Raw genomic sequence first — 25,219 nt, forward strand, 5'->3', positions numbered from 1 at the left:
TCCTAGATCCACCCTATACACAAGCTGTGTGTTCATGCCATGAACACTGCATGGCTCCATGCAAGGCATATCATGGGACCAAAACCCCTAGAAATGGAATTGGATTTTATGGATTGACCTATTTTGAAGGGAATAGGATTTACCAAAGGCCTGTTCTCAGGACCTGTGAACATAAAGTGCCTGCACCTCTGGGAATATACAGAATTTTAGGCCACATCTAAAATGGGAAGCAGAAGAGTGAAACTCTCCCTACATTCCCAGATTCTAATCTTATTTAAATTCACACATATCTAGCATGCAGTAATGAAACTCCTTCAGATTTAAGGGAAATCAAGATCCAGCCAGTGTGATTAATCTTGTGAATAAAAAGGTTTTGGATTAGATATTCTTTCTGTGTGACACTTCAGCAATATGCTGTTATAAAAGGCACAGCAGGAGTTAGTCTTGAAGTGTCAGAATAGCTTCTTTAGTGACAAAGCATTTATACATGTAAATTTTCAAAGAAAGTTGGCAACCCTTTTGTGGGTTCAATTTGTACCTGTCACTCACTTGCAGATGCAAATTTCAGTTACTTGCAGCTCTAATTACAGAGCTTGATTGTCATCACAAATCAGGTAGTGAGATGTGAAACTACTGAGGTTTGTGCCATCATTTGTTGTTAAAACATGAATGCAAATGTTGGCATCAAAAAGCGAAGTCGGCCAGGGCTTTGCCCTGCTGATAAGTATGAATACTACAAATAAGTGCAATATAAAAGGAATTTAATGAGTGGGAGTGTGTGTGAATAACAAGGAAAGGAGTGAGTGTGTGGTGAAATCAAGACAGTAAAAATGGAAATAAAAAAGAAATAAAAAGATTGTTTTGTCTGTTGCAAAAAAGTATGACAAAAGAAGGAGATATTTTTTTCATTTAAGTGTTTCTTAGACCCAGCTGCCTTTTGTACCTTCCAAATTTATCTTCTCTAAGGAATCCTAGTTCTTTTATTTTTGCTGAGAACTTTCTCATTTTCAAGTGAAAGAAGATGACTTTATAAAATTATTCATCAGATAACTATTGTGCTGTAACTTTCTCTTCTGTCTTTACTTTTATATATATGCATATATAGAGAGATTTGTATTTCAGTCTCAGCATATAAGAATTTGATTTTTCTTCACAGGAAATGTTGAGGTGTGAAGATTATTAATTATAAACCATTAATTTCTTTTAAATTAAAAACTGGAGATAGGTACAACATGTTATTGTGCTTCAGCTAACATCTGCTAGGTAGTGATAACTCAACACAAGTTTTTTGTTTTGTTTTTTTTATTTTTTTAATTGGAGAATCTGTTGCACAAAATTGATGGTAGAAATAACAAAGAATTGATTATTTTATATTTGGAACCAAAGGTAGGGTAATTTCTCCTCACAGATTATGAATGCTTAATTAAGAAATGGGCTAATGAAGAAGAAATAGCAATAGCTGGTTGGGGGCACTTAGATAAGTTGGAAGATAAATATCTAATATCACATTCCACGGTGTTGCAACCCACTTGGTGAATTTTTCTACAAGTAAAATTTCAACAGTCAGCCTCAGTCTTGTCTCTTCCCCTTTCCATCGAGCACACACCTTACCTCAAAGAATAATTATTTCTATGGAGGTTTCTAAATTACTGGATCCATGGATCCTACTTAACCTAATGTAAAAGGTCCTTTTTTCTTCCCCACTTCCCTCATTACTGGAGAACATTTTGGCCCGAACAATGGCTGTATATATCAGCACTGATTTATTAAGTTTAGAGGATTTGCACTGTTGTTTTACAAAATGGTGTCAACTTTTAGCATGACTCTGTTTGATGATGAATAGCTTTCCCAGGCCAAAGAGTTAATGACACCCAGAGCTCCTGTGCCTCCCACACTCCTGCGGTCCGAAAGGCCACGGATAATTTCTGCCGAATCAAGCCCATAAAGAGAGAATTTATAATCAGCTTTAATGTATTTGGGAGCTAAAGTACCTTAGTCCTTCATCAAAGGGAATGATAAAAACCAGGATTAATATGGCTGGATTTAATTATTTCTGAGTGCATAATTACTCTTTAGCTAACTGGACAGGAGGTGTGTTATTTCTCTTATTTTGAGCAGAGGAAAGGCATCTCTGCAAGCACACAGTAGTCACTGTTAAGATCTAAAAATGCATCATGTTAGTGCCTTAGCATTGATTGCAATACAAACAGAATAAATATTTGAATAATAATTTAAATAATGCAGGAACTATTTTTAAATTAAATGAGTATAAGCTTTGTTAGGAGTGCCTCCTGCACACAGACTTTCTTTAGCTTTTGTACTGAGACTATTCCTTGCCTTTAGGAAAGATAAAATGCAGTAATCATTTTTTTCCCCTTTTTAAAGTGACTTAGGGGTCTAATTTCCCATTAGCATTAATAAGAATTATGGGTATGCACCAACATGAGACTAAGTGAGACTAAACCTTAGAGAGCCTTTTGATAAGTAAATCATCAGCATTTTAGAGGCTTTAGTATCCTCTTTTCCCCCCATTAGTTATGGTACCTGATTACTTTGTTGATATTTAATATTTATTACATAAACTTTAGCTAAAATTTAGGCTGGCACAGTAAGGCAGCATAATCTGTTTGAAGGCTTGTGAGTCAAACATAGTAAAATCCTTTTTTTTATAATAGATGAACATTTTTGAAAGTGAAATGCTTAAAAAGTAAGATTAATTGGGCCTTCACAAAATGTGAAGAGAAGGCTACAGTAGAACAACAGTGAAAAGTAACTGGGGACAAAGACTTCTGGCAATCATAGTTTTATAAAATATTCCTTTTTGTTCCACTGGTTCATAGTCCATTATGATTTAGTATTAATATTCTTAAAATTGGTTTCTGTTACCTGAAAATAATATTACAATGATGGAAGAACCCTAAAAAACTCATATATTGAATGAACAGTCAGTGTTAAAAGAAATAAACCTAGTTGGTGGATACATTTAATTTACAAAATCATAAACTATCTGTAGAATATTAATTGAAAGCTGCAAAAAATATCTAAAAATTATACACATACTAAACAATTTTATTTCTGATTTATTTTTACTTAAAAAGGCTATTGCTGCTACATTTTGTAGGTTCTTGCCATAAGATTTCATTCTGTTTATCTGCTTGTGATTTCAGTGTGTTTTCCTGCGTGAGGACTCAAAACATCAATCTTTCTTTATGATCATCCAGACCCAGCGAGGCTATTAGTCAGAGTAATCAATTATCTGGAGAATCCGAAGCAAAAGCCATTTCCTACTGATTTTAGAATGAGAGTTATTGCTGAAAGGGGTGGAATTCTAATCCAGAGCTTCTCTTAATGCCACTTTGATGACATCAGAAGGTGTCTCCATGCTCTGTACGGGAAACAGGCAGCACAGATCAGAACAGAGCTCTGCCTCCTCTGGAGAAGCCCAGCCTGAACCCCTTGATGTTGCCCTTTTAGGCAGCCCTGGGCACAGTGGGTCTTGAGCTGATGCTTCTTTTAGGGGATTTCCCAGCAATTAAAAAGTATCAATTAAGCTTCACAGCACCCCTGTATGTTTAGATAAAATATAAAGAGGTTCATGGCTGCTACATGAGGACCAAACTCTGCTTTGGCTTCTTGGACTCGAGCATCAGAGCATCATAGTCCCAGGAAGCAGAAAATCTCTCTGAAGGTGTAATGAATGTTGTCCATTATATTTGCAGAGTGGAGTGAACCTGTGGGAGAAATAATCTCTCATCTGTTTCTCAGGCACTGTGAGTGGTGCCTGGTGGCTCTGCCACGTGTCTCCACAGGGATGAGTCCTCCTGCTCGGGGGATGTGGTGAGCAGAGAGCCCTTGTGTTGTGAAACAGATCTATGGCTGTATTAAAAAACATGTTTAATTTATGACAACTTAAAAATAGGTCAGCCCCTTTGCAAAAAGGAATTGTCAAGCACTGGAACAGGCTGCCCAGGGAAGTGGTTGAGTCACCATCCCTGGAGGTATTTAAAAGATGTGTGAGTGTGGCTGCTGGGGACATGACTTAGTGGCTGCCCTGGCAGTGCTGGGTTAATGCCTGGGCTAGAGCTTAAGGGTCTTTCCAACCTAAACAGTTCTGTGCTTTTAAGAAAGATAGCATGATTTTTAAGAAATGCTTTTCAGAGAACCTCAGAACTGTATAAACATGAAAATTATCTAGGTTATTTTTAAAACTAGCCACAGTCATGCTTTACCATATTGTAAAATCAGAAATGGTATGAGACCAGACATTTACATTGAGATGGTTGATGCACTTTGTAATTTAAGTTTAGATCTGGAACCGTGATCTACACAGAATACCTACCAAAGGCCAGCTATTAAAAAAAAAAAAAGTAACATACATTGTCTTGGCTTCATCTAGAAAATAAATTGCCCATCTCTATGCAAGTTATTTGCAGAAATGTGTGTTGTTTCCAGCTGCCACTTTGTCCCTTTCTAGTGACTTTTAAAATTTAAAATAGAAGAAGCTATTAAGAACGTGTGTGTGTGTGTGTGTGTGTGTGTGTGTATAAATATATATATATATATATATATATATATATATATCCTTGCCTGTGTCTGGATCTCCATTCTTAAGGGAACAGCTCTTACCATTCCTTAATTCACTCTTCCTGTTCTCTATGCTGAAAACCCATCATGAATTTGTCATTCTTTGCAAACCCAGTGTCATTCTTCACATAGAGTTTTTATTTTTCTGATTTTATTCTTTTAGAAGTAAAGATGTTATGGTATGAAAATGCTGGGCAGGGAGATATTTGACTGTGTGTGTTTGGATCAGGGCACATTATCCAGATACCAAATATTACAAAGATTATATCCAGGGCTTGTAGTAGGAAATGCCCACATCACCAAGGCTTTCACCTGAACAGAGTGGTTGTTACGGGTGGGATTATAAAAATGCTTGTCTTTTATCTATGATGCATAATTCTAGTGTTCTGTATTTAGAATGAGTTAAAAACTGTACTCCTGACTGATACAGGAATTAAGGTATTGAGCTTTGGTTTACAATAATACAGTCCAGTTCCTACATTCACAATTAAAGTTTCATGGTACTTCATGTTTTGGTTTTTTTTTTCTGTTTCTTAAATCCATGCACCTGGTAAAAACATTTTATGATTTTTTTTTTTAAATGCATCACTCAAATATGTGGTATTTTGCCTATAAATGACAAGTTTAATGCTGAATAACTAATATCCTGTAAAATAACAGAGAGCTTTTAAAATACAAGTGTTTTAATACTCAACAGTGCTTAGATCTAATGCATGGCTCTTGCCTACATCTACTGCAAATATCAACACATACTGTTCATCTCTTTTTTTGTTGTTGTTTTTGTCTATTGCTATTTTATGCATGAGGAAGTTCTTGTTTTCTACTCTGTGCTTGGCTGGCTTTTTCTTTTTTTGTTACTTAGCCCTGTGTTCGTACTGATTGCTTTTTCGCATGCAAATTACAGAATATCATGGAAATGAGAGAGCTCTGAAAAAAAAGGAAAGATAATGCTGAGTTCCAACTGTCTTTTGTTTGTGCGTAAGTGTGTAAAATATATGACATGGAAATATTTTCAGAATGGCCTTTGACTTTCCTTCTGGTGTATATTTTTATTATTCAGTAAAGGAGTGGGCATTTTTCCCATTGGAAAATATGATAAATCTATAAATACTTGTTAATAATACAGGTGTTGGGCATAAAGGAATTTTGTCTCAACATCCATTTATGGAGATAGGGAATTATGAACCTGGATGCCTTGCCCAAGCTAAAATTTCAATTCAATACAATTTTTTGCTTGAAGCTCTGGCTCCATTGAAATCAATGGCAAAAGTCATTGCCTTCAGTTGTTCTGGGATTTCACTCTTGGTTCCTGGTTTACATATGGATTTTCACATTTCTTTACAAATATCTCAGCAGGTAGTCAAAGGTTTCAAGGGTATCTACAGTTCTATTAAAAAGAGATTGTGATGAATGTGTCAAAAAAAACCCCAAAATTAAACCCATGCTTATCGTTATATAAAGCATGAGCTGAAATGGTTGAATTAGAAATGTGAATTAGCATTTGAGAGAAAATATTGTTTTAACCAACTGTCAAGGCTTTTATTAACCACCTTATTGCATCAAATGCAAGAGGTAATTTGGCAGTTCTTGTCTCCACTATTCCTAACAGCAACAGGAATAAACAATTAAATGAAGTGGATAAATACAGTCTATGGCGGGGTATGCTTTTAGTAAACAAGCTTTGATTCTTCATTTAAAAACAATAAAGCACTGGGCACTCTCTGATTCTTGTGCTAGATGTTTCTAATAGCCATACCCCCTAGAGAAGGTTTCGCTGTAATGTTTGAAAAACTTAATGAAAAATGGGTTGATATAAACTAAGATTTCCCTCCCTGAAAATGTTTTTCTTGAAACGTCCGTGGAAATTTAATATTCACTGTTTTTTTTTTCCTCAATCTTGTATATTCTTGAATTGTCTTTTTTCCTCCATTTTCTCCGTTCTTAATCCTAGGTCCCCTTACAAAGAAACAGACAGATGATTTAGGTGATAATGACGGTGCTGAAGATGAAGGTATTTTTTGCCGCCAAACTGATTTGCATGACAAGGATCCCTGAAAATCTTTTTTCTCCCCTCTTTTTTTGACTTCTTGTCTTCTTTTGAAGAGTTTTTTTGTTTTTTTTTAATTCCCATTTTTGATGTGTTTTGTCTTCTTGCTTGTTGTTATACATATATATTTTTAATTTTTTTAAAAGAAAGAATGTTGTTAAGTTCTACATTTTGATACAAAACAGTAACAATACTTAAAAAGGAGGGTTTTTGTTTTCTTGAAATGGACTTTTGATATGTTGCATCCCACCTTTTGACTGAATTTTGTCCATACTATTTAAACTAACACTCTTTTAAAGTTTCTCTGTACACCTTTTTGCATGTTTTCTAACCCTATGTATTTCACCAAGTACAAAGATGTTTCTTTTTTATCACTGACTGATCTCAGTTTGATAAACATAGAAAATGTTGTGTTTACAAAAGGAAAAATTCAGAAAATTCTTTAAAAGTGTCTCTTAAGCAACTGAATTTCCCCAAATGCCAACTCATCTGCATTTATGCTGCCATGAAAAAATATAAATAAATTAAAGGCTACCCTACCTCCTTCCAGAAGGGAGGCAGCATTGCCTGTTGGTGAAGCTCTGTGGAGCTAAACTAAAATTACAAGAACCTGACCTCTTCTGTTTTCTGCAAGCATACAAAGATGCTGATCTGCTTGAGCTGACCCTTACAAAACCCTATTACCAAGTAAAATCAAAAGTTTGAAATGTCAAGCATATTATTCTGTTCATAAATTATGTCTGTTGATCATGAAGCTATGCAGATTTGATATTTTTTCAGGGCTATGAAAATGGTAACAAGGGGCTCTTTTTCGGAGCAGTCTCATCCCTTCAAGTAGATGTGCTTCAGAGTTCTGAATCTTAAACACACACTTTGTATGGTTTATGGCCAATGAGTAAAACAAATTGCCATATAGGACTGGCAGAGTTGCTGCTTGCTCCTCTCTTTATATTTGGGATGGCAGAGGGAAGCTGGCCAGACAATCAGATGAAACCTGTAGACTGAAAGGCTCTTCATAAAGAAATTTTTCATCACAAAGAATATCAGCTACTTAACTTAAACAGAAGCATGCAGTCTTTTTCACAAAGATTAAGGAAGGCAAATTTGAGCATTTGACTTCTTATCCAATAACTGAACACAGATTTTGTCACAATTTTATGTCTGATTTATGATCCTCTACTGGTTCTGTATGTTAAGCATATGAATGAAAGCCCACCAACTGGGCCAAAATTTGCAAGATTTGATGATTTTGATGAATAGAAAATCTCCTTTGAAAGCTTTCCTGTGGTGGTTTAAGCCAGCAGGCAGCTAAACAGCACAGAGCCAGTCACTTACTCCTCCCTGGGGGAGAGGACTGGGGAAGGAAATATAAAAGTAAAATTATTAATTGAGATAAAGACAGTTTAATAAGACAGAAATGAAATCAAATAGTAGCAATAATTGTGACAAATAAGATGAGAGTATGCCAAACATGTGGTGCACGGAGCAATTGCTCATGGTTGATGCTCAGCAGCTCCTGAGCAGTGACCCCCAGCCAGATTCCCCCCCAGGTGACATGCTGAGCATAATGCCATAGGATATGGAATATCTGGAATATCCCTTTGGCCTGGTGGGCTCAGCTGTCCTGGCTCTGTCCCCTCCTAACCTCTCATGCCTCCCCAGTACTTGCTGGGAGGATGAGGAGCTGAAAAGTTCTTGCCTTAGTGTGAGCACTGCTCAGCAATAACTAAAAAAATCAGTGTGTTATCAACATTGTCCTCACCCTCAGCACACAAATTAACTCTATCCCAGCTGAAATCAGGCCACACGTTATTCAGAGCTAATTATGACAATTCAGATCCTCCCAGCTTTATGAAGTCAGGGCATTTTTACTTAAGTCCATGACAGAATATTTCAAGTAACATTCTTATGAAATCTCAAAGTCTGTGATAGTGAATTAGCCATTTCAAAAATTACTCTGTCTTATTTTAACAATATGATTTAAGAAACCATTTGAAATTTGGGCTATTCACCCAGTGGGCCTTAATAGCTCTCCTAAATTGCTGTATAATTGCCAAGACAGATGCTAATGACATCAGGTTTGTTGAGTCCTTCTCTGCTTAGACAGACTTAAAAGAAACTCCTCAGTTTACTGAAATTCAGCAGAGAGTGGTTGCTGTCAGAAAGTGCTTCAGGAGATAGGCTTAGATGAGAGGAGGGATCTCAGTCTGCTGAGAACAGGTGTCCATGTCAGGGAAAACCTGTCTCCCTCTCTGACAATTGCAGGAGAGAGAAGAAGGGCTCTAAGAGCACAGCAGTCAAACTAGAGGGGAAGAAGCACATTTACAACACTAATAAATCTCTGTAATTTATAGGACTGGGATTAATTTTCTCTGGCATACAAGTGACAGTTTTGTTCTCCTTTCCGTGCCAATAGAAGAGTGCAGGCAGTAATTAGACTTTTACCGCTTCCGAGAGGCACAGAGAGACAGGGAAAATTTAAATTTTTATGATCACTAGACACTCAAGACTGCTGGGATGTCTGCTGGGTCAATAGAAGCCCTGTCTGCTGAGACCCTGCATTTCCCAGTGGAGGATCAGGATAAGATGTCCTGCATTTTTGTGAACCTGCTCCTCTGTATTGATACTCTAGCACTTGTTGCATGTGCAGGACTGAAGAGTTCACAAACCTCGCCGTATGTGTTTGGGTATGAGTAGCAGGAAAGAGAGAACAAGGTCACTTTAGATGGCTAGTTTTCTGCTAACCTGTCCTTCAAAGCCTTCACTTTTTTTGGTATGGTAGATTTTAGGCAGTGTAACATCCTTCAAACGAATATCTGTGGAAAAAATAAAATAAATGCTAAACCGAATTAATGATGAAATTGAAACATTAGGGAGACTGGGCTGTACATGATGCAAAACAACTGTTAGAAGATATCTATAGAGTCCATGTTGTATAAATAATGCCCAGTAATTTCTGAAGTGCCCAGGATGGTCTCTACATCAAAAAAATCCAGAGATCTCATGTCTATTTATTGCATTATATCTTCCTGAAGAAAGATCTTCCATAGCAGGTTCTTTTAGCAAATGTCTGGAGAGCATTTTGTGTTGCGCCACTCAAAAATCTGAGCTTGATTAGATTATTTAATTTTAAAACACTGTTCAGTAATCCTACTCCCATCACCTGCTGCATGCCCCTACCACAGTATTGTGGTCCAAACCTGGCCAGCACAAGCACTTGAGTCAGTAATCAAACTTGGATCTCTGGTATGTGCTGCAAACAGTAGTCCAGGCTTAATTAGATCATTTTTCATTTTTGTTTTCAAAAGACCCAAAGGCAGTAGTGCACATTACCAGCTAATGATCTGCAAATTTGCTGTTTAAAAATGAAGGTGTTTTCAAACTCTATGAGTGTGAAAAGTCAGAAATAATATAAATGCCTTTTTCCCCCATCTGGATGCACTATTCTTTCTGTTTAACCCTTTAATTCCTACACTTTTATTGCTTACCAGTTTTCAGTAAATATTGAACGACTTGAGCTGGTACCAAAAACAGGAGTGGCAAAAGCACTTTCCACCAGTGAGCACTGAGGCTTTTCCTCTTTGTAACAGTGGTGGATTTGCTCATTTGCTGAGCTGCAGGTATGCAATATCAAGTGTAGATGCAAGATTTACCTTCAAATTGCTGAGCAGTTACACAAAGTGTACCTTCCCCAGTTTGGAAACAAGGCTTAGTTTTAAAAAGCTAAATATTTTAATCTTACTGTCTTGCCTTAGTCTTAATTTTGGTCAGGTAATAATTTAACTTTAATTTGGCTACAGCAAAAATCAGTGACTCTTATGCTCCCTAGTTCATATCCACTCAAATCCTGAGCATGACCTAAAATATGGCAAGACAAATCATTAACCAGCCAATGTACTGTGGGATCAGAGCTGGACATGTACATAGTTAGAGTTGTATGAAATATCCATGAAGGATTGCTCACAAATGAGTTCTCATCCACTCTATCATACACACCTTGCCTGGCACATCGATCTGTCAATCTTAAATCCTTATTTAGTCCCCAGTGCTGTTTGAGCATCTCTCAGTTTCTGATGTATTCAGGCTCACAGCATCCCTCTGCAATACAGGAATGCTGCTATTCCATTTTTAGAAAGGAAGAATGCAGATGCTAAGTCTGAGGAATGCAGACACCATGTCTGATGCTGAGAGTACATGCCTCAGAAGTGGGGTCTGCACTGCAGTTGATAGATGCTTCTGCTCTTCCCTCCTCCCTTCCAATGTCTACTGTGGAAAAGGAACCAGATTAGGAACAGATGTTGCTGTTTGCTCACAGGCTGTAACTGTGATGATTTTGATAATTTAGTCTGGTGCTCTGTCTTGTATGGGCTATTGAACTTCGTTGACAGGAGGAAGATCTTGGTCCAGAACATGTTTTAAATCAAAAAAGCCAAGAAACCCCTCAAATTTTCAGTTGCTAATGATGGAGAATTCATCTGCGAATCTCTCTTATGCTTAACAGACTGTAGTGCCATTGGTGTGAAGGAGCACAGTGCAGAGGTGAGGCTCTCTAAAACCCCCTGTCACTCCATTGCTACAAAAATACCCTGGGATGCCAAGTTTGGCATTTCATCTGCCTTCAGCTGCCATGGTAAGAAAGAGGGGGAGCAGCATCTTTCCGTCTGGCACTGGTTACACGTTTTCAGACTTGAGACATCAGCAAACAGCAGAACACACTTGTCTGCCCTGCAGAGCAACCACATTCTCCAGCCTTAATTATAGCCTTTAGTGAGAGCCAGCCAGGCTGGGGTAGCACAGATCTGACCACTTTGGGTGAGCTGCTTGACTGATGCACAAATTCACAATTCCTGTTCCTCCTGTCGCCCATTCATGTTAGCTCCATGATTTCCACTCCAAAGTACAGCTTCCAATGCCACATACACATTAAATTGTGCTGATTGTATTTTCCCTTTACACACAGACACTCAGTTCAAATTGTGTCAAATTTTTGTGGTGATGTTATTAATACTTGAAAACATGCATGATAAAATTCTGACAGACCTTTAATTTAAGTACCTCTTTAGGGCTTCATTTTACTTTCAGCACTGCCAAGCGTTGCTTGTACAGTGAAGAGTGTGTCAGCTTTTGCATTTCTAACCATCATCCTTTAATAATTTAAAATTACTGCCTACCTGGCTATTGAGGTCCTACTCTAATGGGAATCTGCTCAAGATGTTTACCTGTAAAAGCTTTGGCCTTTTTCACGCTAGGATAACATTCATATAGTCCTCCATCAGGATCTCAAATAATTTTCAGGTGAAGGTAGTTAAGGGTTTGAGAGTGCACAAAATGATCCCCTGGTTTGACAGATAGGAAAACAAACAAAGGGAGAGAATTCTATTTGTCTTAAGCCTGATAGATACAGGCTGTATTTTAAAATAGAAATAATATCTGAAACTCCTCACAGAAGCACAGTACTGTAATATTCTCGGGACATCTAGTTTTATATCTCAAGTGAAAAATGTGGCATTCATGGATGTTTACATATTAGGACTAAGTGCACTAGTTTATTATTTAACTATAAGGCATCTGATGGATTTGAACTGAAAGGTCAAATGTTAAAAGGCTTTAAAATTATTAGGAGTAACAACGATTGGTACCATGCTCTACTTAAATATTTTCTACAAAAGCTTATGAAAGAGTTACACACGTATCCACATATCCACAACATTCTATGGAGGGCAAATTGGTTCCTTTTGCACTAACCAATCTAAAGGTTTTCCAGTGTTCTAGTGCTGTTTCATGTTCAAAACCTGAGATTTACTTAGCAATCCGCATCAAGCTGTCTCAATTTTTTATGCCGTCTAGAAAAGCAATGCTTGTGACATCAATGCTAAACTAATTATCTTTTTGTTTGAAGTTGTCTCCAGGTAGGCTTTTTTCCTTTCTCATTTTGGCTGCTCCCTGCAAATTATGCTTGTTAAGTCACGTGGCCAATTCACAGCAGTTTTGAATGACTGAAGCAGTAATTTTGTTTTGTTATATATGACAACTGTGACTGATATTCACAGTCAGACCTGGTTCCCTGTTGTGTAATGTAACAAACATAGAATAAAAGTCAGCCCTATTCCTAAATTGTCTGTAACGTAATTAAGATGAGACATAAAAAGTAAATGCAACAAACATTAGAAAGGTACAGAAGTGATAATAGAAATAATTACAAAAAAGGTAATGTATATGTAATATAAATAAGGTTATTCTCTTCTGTACAGTAAGATCTACTTAGATGTTTTATGAACTAGAAATTTAAAGCCAATCAAAGCACAGCACTCAGAAATTATCTTCTGTGTGACTGACACCAGAACTGAGTTGGATTTGAGAAGGATTTTTAACAGCGCTATCCTTGCATGTGTCTTTGAAAAAATGAATGTGTCCATTTTTAATTAAAGCAACACTTAATAAAAAGCAACAAAAGTGCAGAACAAAACTAAATTAAATCAGTCTATAAATCTACCCTAGGCAGAAATGCCACAATTGCACCTAAAGTCTTCAGGTTCAGAATGAGCGACAAACATAAATAACAATCTGCATATGGAAATGTAACTGCAGTATCCTGAGATTACTCCAGTACATGCATAAAAATGACTGACACCAGATTGTAGGAAAAAATGAAAGATGTATCATTTATGGTCAGGTTTTGAAATACCTGAGCATCAGAAATATCAATTATTTACTTAATTGACTTGGACACTTAACTTCAATACTCACTTTTGAAAAGTGTGTCTTTCTGCTACTTTTGTACCAATACACAAAAGTGCTCTCCTCAAAAAGCATTATCTTAATACTTCCTCCAGTTTCATTTTAAAGGGTGAGAGTTTTCATGGAGGAACATTTTCAGGCAGGAATCAATTCTTGATTGCAGTCTGATTTTTTTTTCAGTCTCTTCCTTTGATCTTATCATTTAATAACATATATACTTAAACAACGCTCTCCCAGCTGAATATTTGCACCTTTCAAATATTCCTTGATGTAGACTGAAATTAATATGAAACCTGTGACTAAAATGGGGTGATCTTTCTTTTCCCCATGAAGAGCTCCACAGCTTTGTATAATCCATAGCCCAAAGTCCCCCCACCATCAGCTGAATTCTGCATACCCTGACTGATGTCTCCAGCACTTGATCACTGGACTAAGACTCTCAGATGCACAGTTTTTCTTCTGTAGGAGGGATTCCTCTTATGACTGATGACTTTGGCAAAGCAGCATGAGGAAAATTCATTCTGCATGTCATTTGCTCTGACATGGCACAGAGGCAGAGATGAAAACTGGCCTTCCCTTATCTATCTGATCTGTAATCTTTACAAGGATATTAGTAGTAGAAAATAACAGTATTGTGGAGACAGAAATTACTCAAAGAATAACTTCCTTATATATGAGATTTTATTCATGAATATGTGCTTCCTTTCTCAGATGAAAGACACCCATTCTTTTCTAAATATTCCAATAATATTTTCCAGATATACAGGCCAGTGCTAGCAACATTTCATTGCTGTTCACAGTTGGTGCTCTGTAATTCTATGTAATTTTAATTAAAGAAGAATTCTGAGACAGTCTCCCCCTGTGTTACCATCAAGCATACAATTAACTGTGTACAATTTCTGCTGGGAACAGTCACACAGTGATTTCAGATTAATAATTTATTATTGCTTCCATATTTGTATAAAAAAAGAGAAGGCAGCACAGACTATGAACAAAGCATCTACTGAAAACAGTATATGAATTTGGAAAGACAGTGTAGATTTTAAATCTCAGAAGCTCATAACTCCATCCTATGGACAGTGAAGATAAATAACCTCTAGCTCTACGCTCTGGAAGTTGCATGTTGGAAAGCCTTCACTAAAGGCTCAGTCAAGGAGAGCAATACAAGTAATTTCATGCACAACTTCTGTCATCTCTTTGGTCTTGAATAAGTGATTGTTCCAGTACTTCCAGTATTGAAGATCCAATTTATGATCTTGGCTGTTCTGGCGTTTTCTTCAAATTAGAATCAGTATCACAATAATAGCAGCAGTTGGCTTTTTATCAGCAGAAACATCTGTGCTGATGTTTCCCAGTGAGTTTCAAAAGCAGGGTCTTTAGTGTAACTGCCCCCACCTACTCCTTTCAGCACTTCAGTAACAATTCTACCAGATCTGCAGAGAGCTCCCTTGAAAGCTTCTTAACTAAGATCCTTCCAAATCAAAGGAATAAACAATACATCTGAGGTTTCTTCCAACGCTGAAGGAAGCAATCAGAGAAATCACTTGAACACTGTCATAATGACAAAAAAAGTGCTTTTGAATCAGAATATTCAGAACAATTCCTCACTGGGAAATTTTCCTATGCTCTCTTGCTGTTTTCTTTCTTGATTTTGAGGGACTACTACAGCGTATTATGATTTGGGTGGTGGAAGAGACTCAGGCACTCAGTAAATCAGAACAAAACACAATTTAATCAGATGTAAAAGTTTAAATTTACACCTAAGCTGATTTATTTCCTGTCCAACAGAAAACCTCCAACTTTTAAAAACATATCAGCCCATACTAACTGTTTTGAATTGGCACTCAGGAACAATTCTCTTCAAGAGGAGTAGCATTGTTCATATATTCAAAATTTTATTCCGAGTAGATGCATTCGTTTGCAAATAAGACTGTTTGGGGGTGGAGGGATGCCTAAACCAAAACTCAAAACAATATGACAATATCTAATTTTGTTGTTGGAGAGAATGGCAGAGTTTCTAACTTTTTTAAAACTGTTCCCTGCCTTTGATGTCACTTTTGAGAATCTTTTTGAATACAGGGTGGGGATTTTTCAGTATTGTTCTAGGCAGTTATTTTTTTTAAAATATCCAATCCTTTTCACGATTTAGCAAACTTAAGAGGTACCTACGCACATTAACCTTCAGGCTACCCAAGTTACCAATAATCTTAATACAAGGTCTGTGTGCTAAACAACTTTCAAGTACTGTTTGAACTCAAACTTCAGACCCATCCAAAGACAGCTGCTTGTACACTCCTCTTACAAATTAGTGGACTGGAAGAAACCAACGTTTTTATGGACAGGCAGAAATCGTGTTTATCTTAATATGTTGGATTTCCCTTCACTACGTGAACAGAAAGTTGCACTGAGCTTTCAGAAGGGTTCAGTCAAAATGAGCTTACTCTTATGTTAGTAGACTTTATGTAGAAGACACCCAATTGAGCAGGGTCAGAACCAGAGCAACACCTCACTGCATTTGAGCAAATGTGTTACCATTTTCAGCTCCTTTCTGCTTTTCAGAGTCTTTCAAAAATAAGAGCTTTTGTTACGAACAAGCCACAAAGAAGCACTTATTCCCACCTGCCCATTTCCTTATGTAAAAGATGTTGCTTGAGAAACACTTTGAGAAAAGATAACCTCCCCCTCCTCCAAAAAAAAAAAAAAAAATAAAAAGAAAATATTGCATGTATCTTCTTTGGTGCTTTCTTGAGATAAAATGTGTCTTAATATTTTTTCCAGACATTCGGGACAGTGGGGGACCTAAGCCTGTGATGGTGTATATTCACGGAGGGTCCTACATGGAAGGCACTGGAAATTTATATGATGGCAGTGTTCTAGCAAGTTATGGGAATGTGATAGTCATCACAGTCAACTATCGCCTTGGGGTACTTGGTAAGAAGCTTTCAGCTTTCCACTAATCCCTGCTATCTGCAATGCAATTCATATTATATGTGAGAATGTACTTAAAAATAACAAAACCAGAAGAGTGACAACAAGTATTTCTAAATTTCCTTTGTCAAATAAAAGGTTTGTATTCGGGGGATGAGATAGAAAGATATTGCAAGTATTTTCTGGAAGAGCCTGCTGTCATGCTGCATGAAACAGGTATTCCCATTGCTGAGCTGTCCAGGATGAACAGTTTCTGGTGTGGTTTTTTTAATTTTTTTTTTTTTAGGGGGTGGGGGAGTTTGTTTGTTTGTTTGTTTGTTTGTTTGTTTGTTTTTGGGAATAACACTGATGCTTTAATTCATAGACAGCTAAATTAATTTTCAAAATTTTAAGCCATAGAGGGTAGAGTTTGCTATTAGAATGAAAGAGACTTTTAAGTACCATGATTTTTTCATGCTTTGAAAAAGTGGAGAATGTTATGAAAACATCTTTTTACCTGTATGTTTTGAGTTTCATTGTGGTTTTGAGAAGTGGTATGGGTGTTTCCATATAATGGAAAAGTATTTCTTCTTCCTCCAGTATTTCTTTTCCAGATAATGAATTACAGAATGAAAGAATTATCTTTGATTGTTTCAAATACATTCAACTGAATGTGCTTGTGCTGTTGGTAGAGGTGTGTGGTCTTCTGGTACCTTGTATTTATGGAAAAAAAATTCTCTGCTATTTTCTCAGAGTAGTCACATGCATGATAAAGTCCACCAGCTCTTGAGACAATATGGTTGTTAGGTGATTTTTCTGCATATTCTACCAAAATAGTGCATGTTAAGATTCCTGAAAGGATATAATGGAGATCAGAACAGTAACCTCAGAATAGTTGCATAGGTGTGAGGGTGTTCCCTGTAACATCTGAAAGGGTGAGACACACCAAGTGTCATTCACAGCAGAGAATTTATTCTGAAAATCAGTCAATTTTATTTTCAAATGTCTGCTACTCTGGTTTGCTGTTGGGTTGTTGGTTTCTGTTCATGGCTCTGCTCTTGGTGTTTTGAATTTGGTTAATACAGTCCCCAGTGCATTGGTTCTGCTTTGCTTATCTGGGTAATTGTCTTCCAACAGCTTCATTTTTGTTAAAAGTCTGACATCCTAATTTCAGGGAGAGGGAATGGATTTTGACTTTAGATTTTGAAATTTAGCTTACTGTGATTGTGTTTTACAAGAGACTGAATAATTTTCAGGGAGATCATAACTATTATTGTCTGGATTTATTCCCTTGGTACTGGAGGTTTCATTTGTGATGTAACACTTTAAGTAAGGAAGTTCTGTTATTTTTTTATGGTTTTCTTCCTCCTGTTTTTCAGTTATGTGATGACTTCAAGTCCTGGACACACAGTAGTACAGCAGTTAATAATCTGTTACCTGTGCCTCTAATCAACATTTCAGTTTGACACCAGTGCCTGTTTTTGATGTCTCAAAAAATATTTCTCTGTATTATATGCCAGTATAAAAGAAAGTATCTATTATCTGAAAGGGCTGTTTATTTTTGTCTATTATTTATTCTGATTCCTAAGTCATTAGTAATTGCAGTTGCTTGAAAGATGAAAATTAATACACCTATGTTGATGATAATGACTTTTCCACTTGTAAATTAACACTGATCCCTGAAGTAAACTGCAGCTAACATCTCACTGACCTTAGGAGGATTTCATTTTTGTTCAAGTCTTTGTGATTCTTTGGTGTTCATGGTCTTTACCAAGCCTCAAGGGTCAAGGAGCTGATTTTATTTAAAGTGGGACCTATTACAGTAAAACCTCTAAAATTCACAGCAGAATCCAGTGATTGGTATGAATACTTAGTACTACTTTCTGCAAACCCTGTAAAAGGTTTGCAGGGTTTTCATAGTAAAACCAGTGCTGTTTATGTAGAAGTCCTACACATCTATTGCATAAAGTGCAATGCCTATCTGTCATGTGTTAAATAAATATGATGTATGATTAAGTAGGTAGTGGAGAAACAGAGCAACAATCAGAAGAGCATTTGAGCAGTTTAAATTTTTTCTGCTTTTCCTTGTTTTCCAATCTACAGATTACCATCAGAGTAGGACTGTACACAATCGTAGTAGATACCAGCTTTCAATTTTGATATTTTGAAACTCTTGCTCCTCCTTGTTCCAGCAGGACGTTACCCTTTGCAGTCACAATAAGATATGGATTTACAAAAGCATAGGGAGCAGCTTCTCTCACCTGATCTTATCCCACAGGGTGAGGGGTCCAGCTCCACTGGCTGGTGCCTGTGGGATACTTGCCCATCACTTCACCATATGTGAAATGCCTGGCTTTAAAGGCAGAAGGAAAATTTAAGGAATCATTAATCATATGAGAATTCGTAGGGGTGAAATAAGGTCTGCCTTCCACAGGACCTTTATTGGTCTGGTTTCTTGTATCAGACTTTTGTGGGTATATGTCTTTATATAGGTGATCTCTGTGAGTCATCTGCCATTGTTTCACCAAGATGTTGACTTTTTTAAAATAAAGAAGCTGAAAAATCATTATCATTCAATAAATGTTTAGAGCTGAAATAGTAACATTTTCTTCCAGACCAATCATGATGGGACTGGGGATGTGTTTTGATATTAGGTTCCTCACAGTACTACTGTGAAGTCCACAGTAGACAGCTTTTGATGCAGTTCAGATTATTTTCCTGTTTATTCTGAGTTGAAAGGTCTTTTGTTTTACGGACTAATCTCCTTGGGGAGCTGTGTTTTTTGGAGATGCAAGATTTACTTCTAAATAAAATGTTAGAAAATGCTTAAAAGTCCATTTGGTAAAGAGAAAACAATAATAAAAATTAAAGAATGATGGAGCAAGTGCATCTAAAATAGAAACAAAAACCAAAACCAAAACCAAATAACAAAATACACCAACCAACAATCCAACAAAAACCCAAAGCCCTGGCGAATTCCCTGGCCCAAATTTGTTTTTAAAACAAATCTGAGAATGAAAGTCGGTTAGAAACTGTCCTCAGATAAAGATGATAGAAAAGAGAACCGTTTGCCCTGGGAAATTGGGGACTACTGAATAAGAAATCATTGGAAACACACCATGTCTTCTTTAGATTCTTTCTGAATGCAAGTCTTGTGCAAGCAATTTCACCAAGAAGGAATACTGCAGAAGCAGTCTAATAGCCTTGAAGGACAGTGCAGATCTGTTTTTATGGCTTCTTTTTGGGAAAGGACAGGTACGAAGACAAGTTTGGATTTAAAACTCAGGTGATAGGAGATGTCAGATGTTTACCCAATATATATCCACCTGGTAAAAAGCAGGAGAATTTTATTTAATTTTCATTAAGAAAATTGAAAAGATTTATAAAAGGAGTCTATTCAACATCCAAAAAAGATCATGATGGACAGATTTAATACTGCCAGTGCTGTTTTCTGTATTCTCTCTTATGAAAGGTTTATTTAGAGAAGGAGAATGCTTTGGGTCACCATTGGCTACTACTGCTTTCAATTTCAATACTGGAGAGAGCTGGTTTATGCTAACTATGAATTTGTTTCTTCACTTTATTAATTTATACTTTTTGCTCTTGGTTATCTTTAAGCCACAGGACTTTAATAGAACTTAAATAGAGAAAAAAAACCCAAACATTTGTATTGAAGCTCATAAACTGAACAGGGGGAAGGAATAATGATTTAGAGAAATCTCTATTTTGAGCACTGCTTTGAATTTCCCATTTTTCCCTCTTTAGGAGGCAGTGGTTGTCCCTACAGAAACACTAAATTGTGATTCCAAGGGTCAGGGTCAAAGATGGTAATAAACAAAAAGGAAAAATGGTCCGTATTTTGTATTTTCTCTTAGGTATTCTGGTAATGTCTCCCTTGGGATGGCAAACATCCTGAGGTTTTAGACCAAAATTCATGTCAAAAAGGAAGCACACCCACGAGTGAGATTGTCCTCGTTATCCCTTCTGTAATTATTTGAAATTTTCCCTTTTGAGGAGGGTATAGGTACCATTACTGTCATTTAGTCCTGCATTTATCCTGTCACCCTCTAGTTTGAGAATATTGTCCAGGATTACTGAACAGAAAACATGTATCCAAGTGTTCCACCAATTTCAATTTTTTTTCCAGTTGGTACTTTTAATGCTGCAGCAGACTACAAGCTCTCATAACATTACTCAGTGCATTATTTCCCAAATAACTGCACCGAAATCAATGGGGATCTTTAGTGCAGGGCATCCCCTTGTGACAGAGCCAGCTTGCCCATAATTTGAAGTGATATGATGAAGAACAAGGGTACTGGAAAGGTATTTACTCCTCTTGCACAGAACTGCTTCTGAGAAGAGCTGTTCTTAGAAGTCTGTTCTGTTTTCCAGCCCAAAATTCCATTTTTCAGCAGTGTGCTGTGCGAGCCAGCTGTGCTGGGCTGCAGCATTCATGCCAAATAAAACACACATTAGTGACAGAAAACAGAAAAAAACAAAAAATACTGTCACAAAAGCCCTTTCTTAACTTTTTGGTGACTGTTGGAGCTTTGTGGGTTGTTTAGTGACAGAGGATGAGTCTTATTTTGCCATAAAATATTTTGTTGCTGCATGTCTGGGTAGATTAGGAAAATACCTCGGGTTTGAACACGCATTTGCTGCTCTGCAGAATGATGCCAACCTGCAATCTCTTACTGGCCAAAGAGGTACATGAAATACAAAGCCACAGCCCTGCAGTTAGAGTTGGGCAACCCGTGACAAGCCCAGAATTTCTGCCCTCATCCATCCTGCTCTCAGCAAGGAGCTGAATATTCCCAACAGGCCAAAAAAAAAAAAAAAAAAAAAAAAAAAGCACAACCTTTCCTTTATGAGCAAGTTTTTGTGCATCAGTGCTATGGCAATTCCAGAATGTAGCCTGGTGAACCCTTTCATGGGATGAAGAATTATCAAGTGACCATTTGCAGGTCACAGAGATGACAATCTATTATAATGAAAGCTACTTTAGAGCAATTTGGAATTACCTGCCTGTTTTAGGAGTCTAATTCCATTGGGGTTGACCAGAAGGTACTGTCTTGTTTAGTTTTAATACTTTTCTCTTTTAAATAGAATAACATGCCATAATTATTCCCATTGCTTTCAAACTAGATCTACTTTTTTCACTGTTACTCTGATTTGTCAAATTTGTTAATTTGATTTACCCTAATTTTGGTAATGATTTACTTTGTATTGTCTCCATCACTTAGTTTGTATGGTTTTTATTACTGCCTTTCTCTTCTCCTTATTTTGACATGATAAAACTATGGAAAATATTAAAAAGAGGATTAAAAGTATTGTAATTATTAAAATAGTATTTTTTAAAAGAATGTATAAAATTTAGATATAACACTCAAAAATTGCTTCATATGAGATTAAAAAGCTTTGGTCAACTTTATAAAGATATTGTGATCAACTAGTGTTTTTTTAAGTTAAGTTTTTTTGCAAATACAGCCTATTATGTTCTTATTCTGCAGCCTAGAGAGTTGTCTCTTCTGAAAAGAAGCCTTTTCACTTCAGTAAAAGTAAGCATCTCATGGCATAGTGGCTATTCAGTGAAAGTAACAGTGCAATAAGAAGGTTTATGTTAGTTAGATATCAAAGGAGATAAAAAATGTACAAAGACTCTTTTTTCCTATATTGCTTAGAGTGTGGGGTTTTCTTTTATAGTTCACAATTTAATATCCAGTAAAAGTGGGAAAATGTTTGATCATTAGCTTTGGTGACAAGCACATCCATTATCTTTTTATGAAACCTTAAAGGTACTGTCAGGAGATGGCATTTTATTCCAGCTTTGCTGCACCTCTAAAGGGTCTCTGATGAGCATTTTTTCTATTATCCATTTCCTAAGCTGTTTGAGTAAAAGTGATAGATGAGCAGAAGATTATTGCCTAATTAAAAGTACATTACATTGAAAGTAAAGATGGAAAATTAATAGCAAAACACATCAAAATGTGCAGTCAAAAATCATTCAAGTTTTCTGAAGTGGAAGAACATGTAGGGAATGTTAATCTATAAACACTTTTAGGGACCCCTGGCAGCTTCATAAGAGTTCTTCCTTTTGCTATAAATGAAAATTTAATATGATAGGATTACACAGTAGAGAAGGTGTCCAGAAGGCCTGATCTGATCCCACCTTTGCCTGGGGCATCACAGAGTCTTGGTATGAAGCCCTCCAAATGAATTTGATTTTAGATAAATAGAAGGAGTTAATTTAGAGAGAATACTGCAGTTATCTATTCCCCCTGGTGCTGTACTTCACAAGGGCTGATTTACACATCCTTAGAATTCTAAAAATGTATCAGACAATTCTTATTTAATGTAGCAGGTAACCTCAGGGCAGCCCAGTTTGCAGGAGGCCCAAGCACGGCTCATCTAGATTTGCTGTGTCCTAATTTCATAGGTCCATTAATAGAATTAGCATTCAAATCTCAGACCTGCTGTAATTAATGATATTTTAGTGGGGCTTTTTTTGTGAGTTAGTGCCAGCCAAAGGGAGGTGGGGTTATACAGCGGAGCAGAGAAAGGAAGATTTCCACACTTGGGTCTGTACCACCAAAAAGACAAAATGGATGTGAGGTGAACAATGGGTTATTGACTAGAGATCTTTAAAGGGTCAACTGCAAAGCACAGCAGGCAAGATATTTATGAAATGGGAAGCTTGAATAAATAGTGTGCTCTTAAAATGAACCATTTCTTTTCTATTTGTGCTTTTTCTAGCACAGCCAATTGACGTTATCCACCTGCTTGGATAGATGCATACACACACCAGCTTCTCTATTTTTTAGTGCACAAAGGCATAATTTTATTTGCCATTGAATAGGTTTCTGTCTTGGTACAGGTACATTTTAAATAACATGTTTATTCTGATGTTTTTAATTAGACTCCTTTTTTGGTAAACATAAAAATAACAAATAACAAACTTTAAAACTATTCATTTTGGCATGAGAGCAGTTTGTGTCATTTCTGTCAAGAAAAATTACTTTTTGGTAAGATAAATTTCCCTCATCAATATTTAATCATATTTTAAAATACCCCAGTTTTTCTAAATAGCAGATTTATCTTTGAGAGCAGAATAAACTTCAGCATGATAATATTTGCAAAATAGGAAGGAAAAAGTGCTCACTGAAGACAAGTTATAAATACCTTACTGCCTCAGAAAAAAGAAAATGTCAAAATGCTTGACCCTATTATGATGTTATTTGTAATTTTTATCATCTAGCTATGATTTGTAGCTTCCTTTACTTTGCTTCAAGTAATATCTGACTAAATTACTTTCGCACCATCACTGATTCCCACGCAAAACCTTTAATCTACTGTATTCTTAATGTTTCAGCTATGCAATAGTACCTGTATTTTGTGCTATACACTATCCTAAGCCTTTGATTTTCTTGTGATGGGATGGGAGACTTCTTGGGGATCCAGATTTGGCCCCATCCTTAAAAGCAAAAAGAATTTCAGCTGCTTTGCCATTGCCAGGATGCCAAACTTCCCAGGAAGGGATCTGCCTGACTGTAAGCCAAGAGGTGGGAATAAATTGGGATTTTTACACAATTTTTATCTCACTGCAGAGCATTCCCACACAGAAGTAATCCTCTGAGTCCCCAATATTCTCTTTTTCAACCCAAGCAGGAAGACATTAAGAATTCCTCTGCAGCTCACAGCTAAGTCAGGTCTGTGCCCAGCCTTGGTGGGTCAGGAACTCTGCATCTCTGACTTTATGCAGCTGTAAATCACGCCCAGAAAAAAAGAGGTGAATGAGAATTCTTTCAACTTTTATGACAGAAGTAGCAGGACAAGTAGATGGAATATTTCTAAATTCCCAATTGACAGCATTTAATTACATATATTAAAATAGTTTTCTGAAGCTTAAATTAAGCACTTCTGTATCCTGTGGGGCTTTGGAAGCAATAGATATCTTGACAGGATTTCCATTGCAAATATTGCTCTCATTTTTCACACATTTCAGTTGCATAAAACTCCTCATTTTATGGCTGTTTTTCGTGTGCAAATTAGTTTACATATATAGGTACTAGCTCAAATATTATTTGGATACTTCCTTGATGTAGTACCTCATGATATTTTTGAGTCAGTTGAACAAGAGCTGTATTTTAAGGTTGTAGCAGCACTTTTTAATGGTTAAAAAGAGTAATGTGAACAATAGATCTAGAAGTACAAAACTCTCTTGGCAGCAGTGCTGGCAAGAGAGAGTCTTAAATTATTTTCTTCTATTTAATGTGTGATCCATTTGTAAAAGCCTTCCTCAGCCAACCTAGAAAATACTACAGTGAAAGTGTTGCAATTTACATTAACTTCTAATGGAGAATATATAGAAGACTTCATTGTTTGATACACTAATTTCTTATATCCCAAGATGTACTGGCAAATAAATATTATTTTGGCAAAAACTGCATTTGAATACATTATTGCATAAAAAACTGCTACATGAATGTCTCTGAAAGGCCAGAGGAAGTGTTGTATATCGGTTAATATCCCTTGTTGAGCAAAGTATGAAAATTGCCTTCCAGCAAATATAAATACTAAATACTATATGCATTTGTAAAAGTATTTTGAATATACAGTGTTGTATATGTTTCAAGCTGAAAATATTTTTGAGAAAAGAAAGATCACTTATACACTTTAATTAAGAATTTGAAATGTATCCTCTGTATTTCAGGGGGTTTATTGTTTGAGAAATAAATCTTACTGGCATTTTGCATTGTTCTGCAGTAATTTTTCACTGTTTTTAAGATCCTTATGAAATAGAATGAAAGAGAGTTGAGCTGTCTTTGTATAGGAGACTCACTACACATTCAAGAATTCTACTGATTTTAATTTTTTTTCTGTATTTTTTGTCAGCTTATGGGTGTTTGTTTTTATGAAAACTCCCTCACTCATCATAATTTGTTC

At 36.4% G+C, this 25,219-nt stretch overlaps 1 protein-coding gene across 9 annotated transcripts in view; it reads left to right on the forward strand.

Annotated features, from left to right (window-relative positions):
* NLGN1 (neuroligin 1) overlaps positions 1-25,219 on the forward strand; it is a 292,603-nt gene that overhangs the window by 89,469 nt on the left and 177,915 nt on the right. For 5 of the 9 annotated variants that reach the window (XM_062499006.1, XM_062499000.1, XM_062499001.1 and 2 more), the window contains 2 exons: positions 6,536-6,595; positions 16,148-16,300. In XM_062499006.1, the coding sequence (XP_062354990.1) occupies positions 6,536-6,595; positions 16,148-16,300 (213 nt within the window). The remainder of the gene's footprint in view (positions 1-6,535; positions 6,596-16,147; positions 16,301-25,219) is intronic. The other 4 variants (XM_062499007.1, XM_062499003.1, XM_062499005.1 and 1 more) reach the window with 1 other exon arrangement.

This window comes from Cinclus cinclus, chromosome 10 (assembly GCF_963662255.1).
Source record: "Cinclus cinclus chromosome 10, bCinCin1.1, whole genome shotgun sequence".
Taxonomy (NCBI): Eukaryota; Metazoa; Chordata; class Aves; order Passeriformes; family Cinclidae; genus Cinclus; species Cinclus cinclus.